General features: G+C 47.1%; 1 protein-coding gene across 2 annotated transcripts in view; it reads right to left on the reverse strand.

Moving 5' to 3' along the window:
* The window catches only part of dennd1c (DENN domain containing 1C), a 34,517-nt gene that overhangs the window by 11,636 nt on the left and 5,572 nt on the right, over positions 1 to 17,309 (reverse strand). Inside the window, exons 3-16 of one of the 2 annotated variants that reach the window (XM_031811128.1) lie at positions 16,656 to 16,699; positions 16,417 to 16,466; positions 13,534 to 13,653; positions 13,243 to 13,312; positions 12,055 to 12,135; positions 11,759 to 11,839; positions 10,243 to 10,296; positions 7,097 to 7,207; positions 6,076 to 6,176; positions 5,877 to 5,922; positions 5,225 to 5,326; positions 4,787 to 4,912; positions 2,163 to 2,264; positions 875 to 968 (exon numbers count right to left, since the gene is read on the reverse strand). In XM_031811128.1, coding sequence (XP_031666988.1) covers positions 875 to 968; positions 2,163 to 2,264; positions 4,787 to 4,912; positions 5,225 to 5,326; positions 5,877 to 5,922; positions 6,076 to 6,176; positions 7,097 to 7,207; positions 10,243 to 10,296; positions 11,759 to 11,839; positions 12,055 to 12,135; positions 13,243 to 13,312; positions 13,534 to 13,653; positions 16,417 to 16,466; positions 16,656 to 16,699 — 1,182 coding nt within the window. The remainder of the gene's footprint in view (positions 1 to 874; positions 969 to 2,162; positions 2,265 to 4,786; positions 4,913 to 5,224; positions 5,327 to 5,876; positions 5,923 to 6,075; positions 6,177 to 7,096; positions 7,208 to 10,242; positions 10,297 to 11,758; positions 11,840 to 12,054; positions 12,136 to 13,242; positions 13,313 to 13,533; positions 13,654 to 16,416; positions 16,467 to 16,655; positions 16,700 to 17,309) is intronic. The other variant, XM_031811129.1, reaches the window with a different exon arrangement.

Consider the following 17,309-nt stretch of genomic DNA (forward strand, 5'->3'; position numbering starts at 1 on the left):
GGAGCACCGCTTCTGGGTGAGCATTTTCTTGTTTGCTTATGGCCTTATACAGCATGTTGAGTGTGGTCTTAGTGCCAGCATCAGTTTGTTGTGGTAAATAGACAGCTAAGGAAAATATAGATGAAAACTAGTGGTGTGGGGGCTGTGCTTTGGCAAAGTGGGTGGGGTTATATCCTTCCTGTTTGGCCCTGTCCGGGGGTGTCATCGGATGGGGCCACAGTGTCTCCTGACCCCTCCTGTCTCAGCCTCCAGTATTTATGCTGCAGTAGTTTATGTGTCGGGGGGTTAGGGTCAGTTTGTTATATCTGGAGTACTTCTCCTGTCCTATCCGGTGTCCTGTGTGAATTTAAGTATGCTCTCTCTAATTCTCTCTTTCTCTCTTTCTTTCTCTCTCTCGGAGGACCTGAGCCCTAGGACCATGCCTCAGGACTACCTGACATGATGACTCCTTGCTGTCCCCAGTCCACCTCCAGTTTCAACTGTTCTGCCTGTGATTATTATTATTTGACCATGCTGGTCATTTATGAACATTTGAACATCTTGGCCATGTTCTGTTATAATCTCCACCCGGCACAGCCTGAAGAGGACTGGCCACCCCACATAGCCTGGTTCCTCTCTAGGTTTCTTCCTAGGTTTTGGCCTTTCTAGGGAGTTTTTCCTAGCCACCGTGCTTCTACACCTGCATTGCTTGCTGTTTGGGGTTTTAGGCTGGGTGTCTGTACAGCACTTTGAGATATAAGCTGATGTACGAAGGGCTATATAAATACATTTGATTTGATTTTGATTTGAACTAGATTGTTTGGCCAGCATCGGTTTGTGAGGACTTAAACACACGCAGACAGACAGATAGTCAGACAGACAGACAGACAGACACCTGCTTCTGCTGTTCCACACTGTAGCATCTCTTGTTCAAACAGGTCGTCTGGCTCTATCCCTCTGTTCAGCAGCTCCAGACGTCCATCAATAAACTGAAAACCAAAACCCAGTCAATGAACTGCTGGTTTGTTAGTACATCATAGGGACTCCTATTCAACCCTGAGAAGATCATTCTACTGAATATCAATATGTTTCTAATAATAAACTCAGAACAGTTTGTTCTGTAATCCTGACAAAGACAGTTGGATTGTTGTGACAATGAACACCTAAGGAAGTGGAGAATGTGGATTATTGCAGAATGTGGATTAATGTGGATTATTGCAGAATGTGGATTATTGCAGAATGTGGATTAATGTGGATTATTGCAGAATGTGGATTATTGCAGAATGTGGATTAATGTGGATTATTGCAGAATGTGGATTATTGCAGAATGTGGATTATTGCAGAATGTGGATTATTGCAGAATGTGGATTATTGCAGAATGTGGATTATTGCAGAATGTGGATTAATGTGGATTATTGCAGAATGTGGATTATTGCAGAATGTGGATTATTGCAGAATGTGGATTATTGCAGAATGTGGATTATTGCAGAATGTGGATTATTGCAGAATGTGGATTAATGTGGATTATTGCAGAATGTGGATTAATGTGGATTATTGCAGAATGTGGATTATTGCAGAATGTGGATTAATGTGGATTATTGCAGAATGTGGATTAATGTGGATTATTGCAGAATGTGGATTATTGCAGAATGTGGATTATTGCAGAATGTGGATTATTGCAGAATGTGGATTATTGCAGAATGTGGATTATTCTCTATTGCTGATGGTCAGACATCCAGACTACAAAAGACATTTGGATGTTTGTATGTTGACTAGTTTTTCTTGTTTGTTTTACACCTCCATACTACGAGGACATTTGATATCCACGTGTGTGTGTGCTACTTGTTCTCATGTTTGTTTTACACCTCCATACTATGAGGACATTTGATATCCACGTGTGTGTGCTACTTGTTCTCATGTTTGTTTTACACCTCCACACTACGAGGACATTTGCTATCCACATATGTGTGTGCTACTTGTTCTCATGTTTGTTTTGTTATCCCCAGAACAACAGAGGGCAGCGTTCTGTCTTGAGATGAACTCACCTGTTGGAAAAGCTGCAGGAGGAGGAGGGCACTCATACTGATATACACACACACACACACACACACACACACACACACACACACACACACACACACACACACACACACACACACACACACACACACACACACAGGTACCTGTTTGAAGAGCTGCAGATGGACAGCACTCTGTAGGAACTGTCTCATACTGGGAGACCTGTGGTCCAGGAAAACCTCCTCACAGAACATGATCTGACCATTCTACAGAGAGAGATGAGGGAGGGAGGGAGAGGGAGAGAGAGAGAGTTGGTGAAGAGAAGAAACTTTATTGAAACAGGTGTCTGTATATACAGTATTATAGAGTATTCTATAGTATTATTGCATACAGAATAAAAAGCATCTTCACATTATTATATTTTAATGTTATGTATTCTAATGGCGTTCCCAGTGTATTCCAGAGTATTATTGTTCTAACCGTGCACCCAGAGTATTCCAGAGTATTATTGTTCTAACCGTGTACCCAGAGTATTACCAGGCTAACCGTGTACCCAGAGTATTCCAGAGTAGTATTGTTCTAACCGTGTTCCCAGAGTATTACCAGTCTAACCGTGCACCCAGAGTATTATTGTTCTAACCGTGTTCCCAGAGTATTCCAGAATATTATTGTTCTAACCGTGTTCCCAGAGCATTCCAGAGTATTATTGTTCTAACCGGGTTCCCAGAGTATTCCAGAATATTATTGTTCTAACCATGTTCCCAGAGTATTCCAGAATATTATTGTTCTAACCGTGTTTCCAGAGTAGTATTGTTCTAACCGCGTTCCCAGAGTATTCCAGAGTATTATTGTTCTAACCGCGTTCCCAGACTATTCCAGAGTAGTATTGTTCTAACCGTGTTCCCAGAGTATTCAAGAGTATTATTGTTCTAACCGTGTTCCCAGAGTATTCCAGAGTATTATTGTTCTAACCAGGTTCTCAGAGTATTCCAGAGTATTATTGTTCTAAAAGTGTTCCCAGAGTATTCCAGAGTATTATTGTTCTAGCCGTGTTCCCAGAGTATTCAAGAGTATTATTGTTCTAACCGTGTTCCCAGAGTATTCCAGAGTATTATTGTTCTAACCAGGTTCTCAGAGTATTCCAGAGTATTATTGTTCTAACCGTGTTTCCAGAGTAGTATTGTTCTAACCGCGTTCCCAGAGTATTCCAGAGTAGTATTGTTCTAACCGTGTTCCCAGAGTATTACCAGTCTAACCGTGCACCCAGAGTATTATTGTTCTAACCGTGTTCCCAGAGTATTCCAGAATATTATTGTTCTAACCGTGTTCCCAGAGCATTCCAGAGTATTATTGTTCTAACCGGGTTCCCAGAGTATTCCAGAATATTATTGTTCTAACCATGTTCCCAGAGTATTCCAGAGTATTATTGTTCTAACCGTGTTTCCAGAGTAGTATTGTTCTAACCGCGTTCCCAGAGTATTCCAGAGTATTATTGTTCTAACCGCGTTCCCAGACTATTCCAGAGTAGTATTGTTCTAACCGTGTTCCCAGAGTATTCAAGAGTATTATTGTCCTAACCGTGTTCCCAGAGTATTCCAGAGTATTATTGTTCTAACCAGGTTCTCAGAGTATTCCAGAGTATTATTGTTCTAAAAGTGTTCCCAGAGTATTCCAGAGTATTATTGTTCTAGCCGTGTTCCCAGAGTATTCCAGAGTAGTATAGTTCTAACCGTGTTCCTAGAGTATTACCATTCTAACCGTGTACCCAGAGTATTCCAGAGTTGTACTGTTCTAACCGTGTTCCCAGAGTATTCCAGAGAATTATTGCTCTAACCGTGTTCCCACAGTATTCCAGAGTATTATTATTCTAACCGGGTTCCCAGAGTATTCCAGAGTAGTACTGTTCTAACCGTGTTCCCAGAGTATTCCAGAGTATTATTGTTCTAACCGTGTTCCCACAGTATTCCAGAGTATTATTGTTCTAACCGTGTTCCCACAGTATTCCAGAGTATTATTGTTCTAACCGTGTTCCCACAGTATTCCAGAGTATTATTGTTCTAACCGGGTTCCCAGAGTATTCCAGAATATTATTGTTCTAACCGTGTTCCCAGAGTATTACCGTTCTAACCGTGTTCCCAGAGTATTATTGTTCTAACCGTGTTCCCAGAGCATTCCAGAGTAGTATTGTTCTAACCGCGTACCCAGTATATTCCAGAGTATTATTGTTCTAACCGTGTTCCGAGTATTCCAGAGTATTATTGTTCTAACCGCGTTCCCAGAGTATTCCAGAGTATTATTGTTCTAACCGCGTTCCCAGAGTATTCCAGAGTATTATTGTTCTAACCGTGTTCCCAGAGTATTCCAGAGTATTATTGTTCTAACCGTGTTCCCAGAGTATTATTGTTCTAACCGTGTTCCCAGAGTATTCCAGAGTATTATTGTTCTAACCGGGTTCTCAGAGTATTCCAGAGTATTATTGTTCTAACCGTGTTCCCAGAGTATTATTGTTCTACCCATGTTCCCAGAGTATTCCAGAGTATTATTGCTCCAGCCGTGTTCCCAGAGTATTATTGTTCTAACCGTGTTCCCAGAGTATTCCAGAGTATTATTGTTCTAACCGGGGTCTCAGAGTATTCCAGAGTATTATTGTTCTAACCGTGTTCCCAGAGTATTATTGTTCTAACCGTGTTCCCAGAGTATTCCAGAGTATTATTGTTCTAACCGTGTTCCCAGAGTATTATTGTTCTAACCGTGTTCCCAGAGTATTCCAGAGTAGTATTGTTCTAACCGTGTTTCCCTTCAGAGCATCTCCATATCCTCCAAACAGCAGAGCCTGAGCCCTGAGGAAGGCCTTGGCCACGCCCACACCTGCTGACGCTGCCTGGCGTTTCAGACACAACTTCAGACCTGATACCTGGTACACACACACAGTACACACACAGTGCACACACACAGTACACACACAGTGCACACACACAGTGCACACACACACACACACACACATTGTTACACAGACACACAAGTCCACATGCAAGTTACACACACACATCTAAACTTGCTTACTTGCTCAAATGCACAGATTCGTGAAAGCAGGCATGCAAACACACACACACACACACACACACACACACACACACACACACACACACACACACACACACACACACACACACACACACACACACACACACACACACACACACACACACACAGACATTCACATTACCACATCTGCTGGTATCTTCTTCAGGTCTTCGAAGGGAGACTCTATAGTGTTGGTGTCTACATTCAGAATCACCACGTCCTCTAACCCCCGGCTTCTCACTCTCTGGATCAATACATCAACACATTAATCAATACATCAATCAACTAATCAATCAGTCAGTCAACAAACCAACCAATCAACTAATCAATCAATCAATCAATCAGTCAGTCAATAAACCAACCAATCAACTAATCAATCAATCAATCAATCAATCAATCAGTCAGTCAATAAACCAACCAATCAACTAATCAATCAGTCACTCAACAAACCAACCAATCAACTAATCAATCAGTCACTCAACAAACTAACTAATCAATCAGTCAGTCAACCAACCAACCAATCAACTAATCAATCAATCAATCAGTCAGTCAACAAACCAACCAATCAACTAATCAATCAGTCAGTTAGTAAGTCCATCAATCAGTAAATCGATCAATCACAAAAACAGTCTGTCCATCCGTCCATCCGTCTGTCCATCAGTCAGTTATTATCCGATGTGGTCTCACAGTATACTGTATGATTCATACTGCCCTGCAGGTCCTGGCTGCTTGTCAGAGGGATGAAACACCATTAGATTCTTATGGAAACCATGGAGACGCTGTAGTTACTGTACCTCTGTCAGACTGGAGTGGACTCCTATGAGGAAGGGCATCGGAGCACTGAGAGACAGACAGACAGAGAGAGGTTGAGTGCTTTAACATATACATATCTGTGTGTGTGTGTGTGTGTGTGTTTTCTCTCTCTCTGACCAGCAGTAGTCCAGTAGGTGTGTGTGTGTGTGTGTGTGTGTGTGTGTGTTCTCTCTCTCTGACCAGCAGTAGTCCAGTAGGTGTGGGGGCAGGACAGGTATGAAGATGTGTTGCCAGTACATGGGGTAGAGCACAGCACTGAGGGCATGAACACACGCTGTCAACTGGAGCGGAGAGACGTGGAGAGAGAGAGGTGGGAGGGAGGGAGAGACAGAGGGGGGAGAGAGAGAGGTGGGAGGGAGAGAGAGACAGAGGGGGGAGAGAGAGAGGTGGGAGGGAGAGAGAGACAGAGGGGGGAGAGAGACAGAGGGGGGAGAGAGAGAGAGGTGGGAGGGAGAGAGAGACAGAGTGGGGAGAGAGAGAGGTGGGAGGGAGAGAGAGGAGGTGGGAGGAGAGACAGAGGGGGGAGAGAGAGAGAGGTGGGAGGGAGAGAGAGAGGTGGGAGGGAGAGAGAGAGGTGGGAGGGAGAGAGAGAGGTGGGAGGGAGAGAGAGAGGTGGGAGGGAGAGAGAGAGGTGGGAGGGTTAGAGAGAGGTGGGAGGGAGGGAGAGAGGGAGGAGAGAGAGGTGGGAGGGAGAGAGGTGGGAGGGAGAGAGAGACAGAGGGGGGAGAGAGACAGAGGGGGGAGAGAGAGAGAGGTGGGAGGGAGAGAGAGACAGAGTGGGGAGAGAGAGAGGTGGGAAGGAGAGAGAGAGGTGGGAGGGAGAGACAGAGGGGGAGAGAGAGAGAGAGGTGGGAGGGAGAGAGAGAGGTGGGAGGGAGAGAGAGAGGTGGGAGGGAGAGAGAGAGGTGGGAGGGTTAGAGAGAGGTGGGAGGGAGGGAGAGAGGGAGGAGAGAGAGGTGGGAGGGAGAGAGGTGGGGGAGAGAGAGAGAGGTGGGAGAGAGGGAGAGAGGGAGGAGAGAGAGAGGTGGGAGGAGAGAGAGAGGTGGGAGGGAGAGAGAGAGGTGGGAGGAAGGGAGCCCAATCAGAACAGCATACATTTATGTAGAAATTACGGAAAGCAACTTTTGAGAAAGGGTTGAATTAAGTTTTGTGAGTTGTTGAGGTATAGTGTGTGTGTGTGTGTGTGTGTGTGTATCCTCACTGTGCTGAGTTTGCTGGAGAGGATGAGGATGCGTCTCTCAAACAACATGCTGGCATAGAGCTGGAGGAGGTTAGACACATCTACCGCTACCACCAACTCTGTCAGGTTCCTCTGTAGCACACACACACACACACACACACACACACACACACACACACACACACACACACACACACACACACACACACACACACACACACACACACACACACACACACACACACACACACACACACACAGTATTAAAACAATAGGTACCACTTAACTTAAAGCATTCAGGTACCGCTGTACTGTAAGACCTGTCGTTACCATGGAGACAATTTATAATGTCTTATCTTCCCGTAGTGATCTCTCTGTCAATGTTAAGACAGGGGTCATCTATGAGATGTATAATCAATGTTAAGACAGGGGTCATCTATGAGATGTATAGTATAATCAATGTTAAGACACTGGTTATCTATGAGATGTATAGTGTAATCAATGTTAAGACAGGGGTCATCTATGAGATCAATAGTATAATCAATGTCAAGACAGGGGTCATCTATGAGATCAATAGTATAATCAATGTCAAGACAGGGGTCATCTATGAGATGTATAGTATAATCAATGTTAAGACAGTGGTCATCTATGAGATGTATAGTATAATCAACTTCAAGACAGGGGTCATCTATGAGATGTATAATCAATGTCAAGACAGGGGTCATCTATGAGGTGTATAGTATAATCAATGTTAAGACAGTGGTCATCTATGAGATGTATAATCAATGTTAAGACAGGGGTTATCTATGAGATGTATAATCAATGTTAAGACAGGGGTTATCTATGAGATGTATAATCAATGTCAAGACAGGGGTCATCTATGAGATGTATAATCAATGTCAAGACAGGGGTCATCTATGAGATGTATAATCAATGTTAAGACAGGGGTTATCTATGAGATGTATAATCAATGTCAAGACAGGGGTCATCTATGAGATGTATAATCAATGTCAAGACAGGGGTCATCTATGAGATGTATAATCAATGTCAAGACACTGGTTATCTATGAGATGTATAATCAATGTCAAGACACTGGTTATCTATGAGATGTATAGTATCATCAATGTTAAGACAGGGGTCATCTATGAGATGTATAATCAATGTCAAGACACTGGTTATCTATGAGATGTATAATCAATGTCAAGACAGGGGTCATCTATGAGATGTATAGTATCATCAATGTCAAGACAGGGGTCATCTATGAGATGTATAATCAATGTCAAGACAGGGGTCATCTATGAGATGTATAATCAATGTCAAGACAGGGGTCATCTATGAGATGTATAATCAATGTCAAGACAGGGGTCATCTATGAGATGTATAGTATCATCAATGTCAAGACAGGGGTCATCTATGAGATGTATAATCAATGTCAAGACAGGGGTCATCTATGAGATGTATAGTATAATCAATGTCAAGACAGGGGTCATCTATGAGATGTATAGTATCATCAATGTCAAGACAGGGGTCATCTATGAGATGTATAATCAATGTCAAGACAGGGGTCATCTATGAGGTGTATAGTATAATCAATGTCAAGACAGGGGTCATCTATGAGATGTATATACTATCGCTGGAAACGGACTAATTGCCTTGAGCATATTTTAGTATATTTGTACTCATATAAGTAGCCTAGCAACAGTAAAGAATGTGTTCTGAGTCAGATGGAATGATCTACAGTATGTGTAAAGGGGGCCAGTCTCTAAACAGGATCTTTCCATAACGGTGAGGTAGGAGGCACGTGAGTCCGAAGGTTCTGGACTCAAACTGGGACAATACCCCACCTGCCTAACAATTCATTGTTTTTCGACACAGGAGGGGGGTCTGTTTGGGAAGAGGGGAGGCGGGTGTTAGTCAGAGGTTGGAAATATATGTGATTGTGATGTCATATCTTGTCTTTGCAGTTGTACGACCCAGTGTGGTGAATACATCTGTACGACCCAGTGTGGTGAATACATCTGTACCACCCAGTGTGGTGAATACATCTGTACGACCCAGTGTGGTGAATACATCTGTACGACCCAGTGTGGTGAATACATCTAACATCTGTACGACCCAGTGTGGTGAATACATCTAACATCTGTATTACCCAGTGTGGTGAATACATCTGTACGACCCAGTGTGGTGAATACATCTGTATGACCCAGTGTGGTGAATACATCTGTACGACCCAGTGTGGTGAATACATCTAACATCTGTACGACCCAGTGTGGTGAATACATCTAACATCTGTATTACCCAGTGTGGTGAATACATCTGTACGACCCAGTGTGGTGAATCCATCTAACATCTGTACGACCCAGTGTGGTGAATACATCTAACATCTATACAACCCAGTGTGGTGAATACATCTAACATCTATACAACCCAGTGTGGTGAATACATCTGTACGACCCAGTGTGGTGAATACATCTAACATCTATACAACCCAGTGTGGTGAATACATCTAGCGGCTGTACGACCCAGTGTGATGAATAAAACAGCAATAATCGCTCTTCTGAGTTTGACTTGAATTTGTAGCAGAACTTAGACCCAAACGCTATTATCAATGTACCTACAGCAGTAGGATTATGATTCAGATACACTGTAGATCAAATTCATTCCATGGAGGGCCTCGTGTCTACTGGATTATGGGCTTTCCTTTCAATTAAGACCGAGACAAGCAGGTGGGGGGAGTTTCTTACTAATTAAGGACCTTACTTCATCAATCAAGTTCAAGGTAGGAGAAATGAACAGCAGACACGAGGCCCTCCATGGAATGAGTTTGACACGTAGATGATTACAACAGTGTATTATAGTGACAGCCAACTAACACTGTCAGGGATGGAGGGGAGCCCTCTGGGGTCAGGGTCAGGGTTAGGGTTAGGGTCAGGGTCAGGATCAGGGTTAGGGTCAGGGTTAGGATCAGGGTCAGGGTCAGGGTAAGGATCAGGGTTAGGGTTAGGGTTAGGATCAGGGTTAGGGTCAGGGTTAGGGTTAGGGTCAGGATCAGGGTTAGGATCAGGGTCAGGGTCAAGGTTAGGGTCAGGATCAGGGTCAGGGTCAGGGTTAGGGTCAGGGTCAGGGTTAGGGTCAGGGTTAGTGTATTACAGTGACAGCAGACTCACACTCTCAGGGATGGAAGGGAGTCCTCTGGGGTCTGGAGCGATGAAGTACGGGACCTGGGGAAGAAAGGAACAAGAAGCAGTTAGTTTCCATCCCAAATGGCATCCTATTCCAGAAGTGTTAGAACTATTTCTGACCATGGGGCATAGGGCTCTATGCAGGGAATAGGATGCCATTTGAGGTGCAGTCCTAGTCAGAAAGAACAACATCTGGGTGTATGTTAGTGCTGGTAGACCCATCATGATCCTGTTATCAGGTCTGGTTCTGAGAGATGATCTTGAGAGAACCAGGGTTCACCGAGTGTCCAGGTGATTTAGATTTTTAATTTGTCTAGTTTTAGGTGTTAACTATGTCTTGGTTTAGTAGTAGATTAGGTTATAGGTTATAGGTGTTAATCCAGACCAGGTTATAGGTGTTAATCCAGACCAGGTTATAGGTGTTAATCCAGACCAAGTTATAGGTGTTAAACCAGACCAGGTTATAGGTGTTAATCCAGACCAGGTTATAGGTAATAATCCAGAACAGGTTATAGGTGTTAATCCAGACCAGGTTCTAGGTGTTAATCCAGACCAGGTTCTAGGTGTTAATCCAGACCAGGTTCTAGGTTATAGGTGTTAATCCAGACCAGGTTCCAGGTTATAGGTGTTAATCCAGACCAGGTTATAGGTTATAGGTGTTAATCCAGACCAGGTTATAGGTTATAGGTGTTAATCCAGACCAGGTTATAGGTTATAGGTATTAATCCAGACCAGGTTTTAGATTAAAGGTGTTAATAAAGACCAGGTTTTAGGTTCTAGGTGTTAATCCAGAACAGGTTATAGGTGCTAATCCAGACCAGGTTTTAGGTTCTAGGTGTTAATCCAGAACAGGTTATAGGTTATAGGTATTAATCCAGACCAGGTTCTAGGTGTTAATCCAGAACAGGTTATAGGTGTTAATCCAGACCAGGTTATAGGTTATAGGTATTAATCCAGACCAGGTTATAGGTAATAATCCAGACCAGGTTATAGGTGCTAATCCAGACCAGGTTTTTAGGTTCTAGGTGTTAATCCAGACCAGGTTTTAGGTTAAAGGTGTTAATAAAGACCAGGTTTTAGGTTCTAGGTGTTAATCCAGATCAGGTTTTAGGTTCTAGGTGTTAGTGCAGCAGACCAGTTTTAAGGTTCTAGTAGGTGTTAGTCCAGACCAGGTTTTAGGTTCTAAGTGTTATGATGGACCAGGTTTTAGTTTCTAGCTGTTAGCCCAGACCAATTTTTAGGTTCTAGGTGTTAGTCCAGACCATGCTTTAGGCTCTCGGTGTTAAAACAGACCAGGTTTTAGGTTCTAGGTGTTAGTCCAGACCAGGTTTTAGGTTCTAGGTGTTAGTCCAGACCAGATTTTAGGTTCTAGGTGTTAGTCCAGACCAGGCTTTAGGTTCTCGGTGTTAAAACAGACCAGGTCTTAGGTTCTAGTTGTTAGTCCAGACCAGGTGTTAGGTTCCAGGTGTTAGTCCAGACCTAGCAGGGTTCCAGGACTCACCCCTTCCTGCCCCTTCCCCGGGGTGAGGGGGGCATGTCCAGGAGGGCGGGGCATCTCTGTCCTGACCAATAGCTTCTCTCCCTCAGAGAGAAACACAACACACTACCACACAGCCCAGAAAACCCCTCTATCTAATAACAAATCCACACGATACACTACAACACAGAAAACAGTTTAAATGACAACCGCGTAATGTAATATGATTGTGTTTCCTATATAATGGGTTGGAATTGGAATTTCCACTTGGAATTAGAATTGATGGGACAGTTGTGGTGAATAGACTTGTTGAGGCTTACCAGCTGCAGAGTGACAGAGCCGACAGCCAATGGCAGGGGATGTGTGTAGAGGGCGCCCAGCAGTTCTCGCATCTCATTGGTCTGTTGAGAAGCAAGCGATACTCATGAAACACTATTGAAATACTTTTGAAACACTAATGAAATACTTCTGAAATAATAATTAAATGCTTATGAAATAATAATTAAATGCTTATGAAATACTAATTAAATACTTATGAAATACTAATTAAATGCTTTATGAAATACTAATGAAATGCTTATGAAATACTAATGAAATGCTTATGAAATACTAATGAAATGCTTATGAAATACTAATGAAATGCTTATGAAATACTTATGAAATACTAATTAAATGCTTATGAAATACTAATTAAATGCTTATGAAATACTAATTAAATGCTTATGAAATACTAATTAAATACTTATGAAATACTAATTAAATGCTTATGAAATACTAATGAAATGCTTATGAAATACTAATTAAATTGACTTGACAAATAAAAGCCAGGATAATGTGTGAAGGAACTTGACTGTAAAGAACTGTAGACACAATACAGTCCAGGATAAAGCAGGGGCGTCAAACTCATCCCATGAAAACAATGAAGATGTTTTATTGTCCTACACCAGGTAGGTGCAGTGACGTGTTGCTTTACAGGCTCCGTAATAGTAGTGCAGCGCCCCTGGAGTAAATTAGGGTTAAGTGCCTTGTTCAAGGCCACATCGAAAGATTGCTCACCTTGTCGGCCAGGGGATTTGAATCAGCGACCTTTCGGTTTCTGGCCCAACTCTCTTCAGACAGTGACGTTCATTTATCAATCAAGTACGAGGGAGGGAGGAGATGAAACCCACAGACATTCAGCCAGGTTATTGAGAGACCCACCTGTCCCTTGGTCAGATTGTCAGCCAGGTTATTGAGAGACCCACCTGTCCCTTGGTCAGATTGTCAGCCAGGTTATTGAGAGACCAACCTGTCCCTTGGTCAGATTGTCAGCCAGGTTATTGAGAGACCAACCTGTCCCTTGGTCAGATTGTCAGCCAGGTTATTGAGAGACCCACCTGTCCCTTGGTCAGATTGTCAGCCAGGTTATTGAGAGACCAACCTGTCCCTTGGTCAGATTGTCAGCCAGGTTATTAAGAGACTAACCTGTCCCTTGGTCAGATAGTCAGCCAGGTTATTAAGAGACTCACCTGTCCCTTGGTCAGATAGTCAGCCAGGTTGTTCAGAAGTTTGTAAAACACCTCAAACCAAGGTAGGTAGCTACAACACACAATTACACACATTATGACTGTAGTGTATGGTTAATGTTGTCACTAAATACAGAGATACACACACACACACACACACACACACACACACACACACACACACACACACACACACACACACACACACACACACACACACACACACACACACACACACACACACACACACACACACACACACACACACACACACACACACACACACACTCTTACCTAAGCATACAGAGGCAGGTGTGTGAGCTGCTGGTGAGGCGACAGAAGCCGAAGCGTTGGCATCCCTCCAAGTCAGTCAACACAAAGGTGAAGTGTTGCACTGCTACCACATCTCTCACTCTGATGGAGGAGGAGGAACGGGGGGGAGGAGGAGGAGGGAGGAGGAGGAGGAAGAGGAGGAGGAGGGAGGGGGAGGAGGAACGGGGAGGAGGAGGAGGAGGGAGGAGGAGGTGGAGGAGGAGGGAGGAGGAGGAAGAGGAGGGAGGAGGAGGAGGAGGAGGAGGAGGAGGAGGGAGGAGGAGGAACGGGGAGGAGGAGGAGGAGGAGGAGGAGGAGGAGGAGGAGGAGGGAGGAGGAGGAGGAGGAGGGAGGAGGAGGAACGGGGAGGAGGAGGAGGGGGAGGGAGGTACGGGGAGGAGGAGGAGGAGGGAGGAGGAGGAACGGGGAGGAGGAGGAGGAGGAGGAGGAGGGAGGGGGAGGGGGAGGAGGAGGAGGGAGGAGGAGGAGGGAGGAGGAGGAACGGGGAGGAGGAGGGAGGAGGAACGGGGAGGAGGAGGAACGGGGAGGAGGAGGAGGGAGGATGAGGAGGGAGGAGGAGGAACGGGGAGGAGGAGGAGGAGGGAGGATGAGGAACGGGGAGGTGGAGGAACGGGGAGGAGGAGGAACGGGGAGGTGGAGGAGGAGAAGGAGGAGGGAGGAGGAGGAACGGGGAGGAGGAGGAGGAGGGAGGGGGAGGAACGGGGAGGTGGAGGAGGGAGGGGGAGGAGGAGGAGGAGGAAGAGGGAGGAGGAGGAACGGGGGAGGAGGAGGAGGAGGGAGGGGGAGGAGGAGGAGAAGGAAGAGGGAGGAGGAGGAACGGGGAGGAGGAGGAGGAGGGAGGGGGAGGAGGAGGTACGGGGAGGAGGAGGAGGAGGGAGGGGGAAGAGGAGGAGGAGGAGGAAGAGGGAGGAGGAGGGTAGGGGAAGAGGAGGCAGGGGGAGGAGGAGAAGGAAGAGGGAGGAGGAGGAACGGGGAGGAGGAGGAGGAGGGAGGGGAAGGAGGAGGAGAAGGAAGAGGGAGGAGGAGGAACGGGGAGGAGGAGGAGGAGGGAGGGGGAGGAGGAGGAGGAGGGAGGGGGAGGAGGAGGAGAAGGAAGAGGGAGGAGGAGGAACGGGGAGGAGGAGGAGGAGGGAGGGGGAGGAGGAGGAGGAACGGGGAGGAGGAGGAGGAGGGAGGGGGAGGAGGAGGAATGGGGAGGAGGAGGAGGAGGGAGGGGGAGGAGGGAGGGGGAGGAGGAGGGTAGGGGGAAGAGGAGGCAGGAGGAGGAGGAAGAGGAGGCAGGAGGAGGAAGAGGAGGGAGGAGGAGGAGAAGGAAGAGGGAGGAGGAGGAACGGGGAGGAGGAGGAGGAGGGAGGGGGAGGAGGAGGAGAAGGAAGAGGGAGGAGGAGGAACGGGGAGGAGGAGGAGGAGGGAGGGGGAGGAGGAGGAGGAGGAACGGGGAGGAGGAGGAGGAGGAACGGGGAGGAGGAGGAGGAGGGAGGGGGAGGAGGAGGAGAAGGAAGAGGGAGGAGGAGGAACGGGGAGGAGGAGGAGGAGGGAGGGGGAGGAGGAGGAGGAACGGGGAGGAGGAGGAGGAGGGAGGGGGAGGAGGAGGAACGGGGAGGAGGAGGAGGAGGGAGGGGGAGGAGGAGGAGGAGGAAGAGGGAGGAGGAGGGTAGGGGGAAGAGGAGGCAGGGGGAGGAGGAGAAGGAAGAGGGAGGAGGAGGAACGGGGAGGAGGAGGAGGAGGGAGGGGGAGGAGGAGGAGAAGGAAGAGGGAGGAGGAGGAACGGGGAGGAGGAGGAGGAGGGAGGGGGAGGAGGAGGAGGAGGGAGGGGGAGGAGGAGGAGAAGGAAGAGGGAGGAGGAGGAACGGGAGGAGGAGGAGGAGGGAGGGGGAGGAGGAGGAGGAACGGGGAGGAGGAGGAGGAGGGAGGGGGAGGAGGAGGAATGGGGAGGAGGAGGAGGAGGGAGGGGGAGGAGGGAGGGGGAGGAGGAGGGTAGGGGAAGAGGAGGCAGGAGGAGGAGGAAGAGGAGGCAGGAGGAGGAAGAGGAGGGAGGAGGAGGAGAAGGAAGAGGGAGGAGGAGGAACGGGGAGGAGGAGGAGGGAGGGGGAGGAGGAGGAGAAGGAAGAGGGAGGAGGAGGAACGGGGAGGAGGAGGAGGAGGGAGGGGAGGAGGAGGAGGAACGGGGAGGAGGAGGAGGGAGGGGGAGGAGGAGGAACGGGGAGGAGGAGGAGGAGGGAGGGGGAGGAGGAGAAGGAAGAGGGAGGAGGAGGAACGGGGAGGAGGAGGAGGAGGGAGGGGGAGGAGGAGGAGAAGGAAGAGGGAGGAGGAGGAACGGGGAGGAGGAGGAGGAGGGAGGGGGAGGAGGAGGAGGAACGGGGAGGAGGAGGAGGAGGGAGGGGGAGGAGGAGGAACGGGGAGGAGGAGGAGGAGGGAGGGGGAGGAGGAGGAGGAGGAAGAGGGAGGAGGAGGGTAGGGGGAAGAGGAGGCAGGAGGAGGAGGAAGAGGAGGCAGGAGGAGGAAGAGGAGGGAGGAGGAGGACGAGGAGGAGGTGGAGGGGGGGAGGAGGAGGAACGGGGAGGAGGGAGGAGGAGGGTAGGGGGAAGAGGAGGAGGAGGAGGAGGATGGAAGGGTGGATGAAGTGAGGAAGAAAAGGATGGATGAGGGAGGGAGGGAGAGAAGGGAGGGGGAGGGGGGATGGATGGATGGAGTGGAGAGGGAGGGAATAAGGATGGATGAAAATCTCTATGTGTCCTTAATTTCTCTCTCTCTGTGTCCATAATCTCTGTCTCTCTCTGTGTCCATAATCTCTCTCTCTCTATGTGGAATCTCTTGCTACAGTAAAAACATACTATCACTTACCTCTCTATGTCATAGGGAAAGCAGAACCTTGGTAGGGTCTGGCGGGACTCCTGGACACACGCACACGCACGCGCGCGCACACACACACGCACATACACACGTTATGAACAGATAAAATATTTGAAATGTATATGAAGTTAGACATGGAGGAATCTGTAATGCATCTGTATGCACAGGTACCTGTGTGTGTGTGTGTGTGTGTGTGTGTGTGTGTGTGTGTAGAAGACTGGTGTCTTTACCTCATCACTGAAGTCTTCAGGAAACTGAAACAACACATCAGGATCTACACAGGACAAAATGAGAGACAGGATGAACACACACACACACACACACACACACACACACACACACACACACACACACACACACACACACACACACACACACACACACACACACACACACACATACACCACACACACAAACCCCCCCCACTTTCAGTTTGACTGATGTCCTGTCTGCTGAGGTCCTGTTCTATTTGTGGTTCTCTCTGTCTTTTTCTTTTTGTCTGTCTTTTTCTTTTTGTCTGTCTGTCTGTCTGTCTGTCTGTCTGTCTGTCTGTCTGTCTGTCTGTCTGTCTGTCTGTCTGTCTGTCTGTCTGTCTGTCTGTCTGTCTGTGTCTGTCTGTCTGTCTGTCTGTCTGTCTGTCTGTCTGTCTGTCTGTCTGTCTGTCTGTCTGTCTGTCTGTCTGTCTGTCTGTCTGTCTGTCTGTCTGTCTGTCTGTCTGTGTCTGTCTGTCTGTCTGTCTGTCTGTCTCTATCTCTCTCTCTCTCTCTATCTCTCTCTCGCTGGGTATGTCTGTCTCAGCCCATATCCATGGTAACCTGGAGCAGGCTGCTGTGGTTTTTTGGGCGGATCACATGACAGGAAGTTTGTGAGATTCTTACCTACAC

Source organism: Oncorhynchus kisutch, unplaced genomic scaffold (assembly GCF_002021735.2).
Source record: "Oncorhynchus kisutch isolate 150728-3 unplaced genomic scaffold, Okis_V2 Okis01b-Okis20b_hom, whole genome shotgun sequence".
Taxonomy (NCBI): Eukaryota; Metazoa; Chordata; class Actinopteri; order Salmoniformes; family Salmonidae; genus Oncorhynchus; species Oncorhynchus kisutch.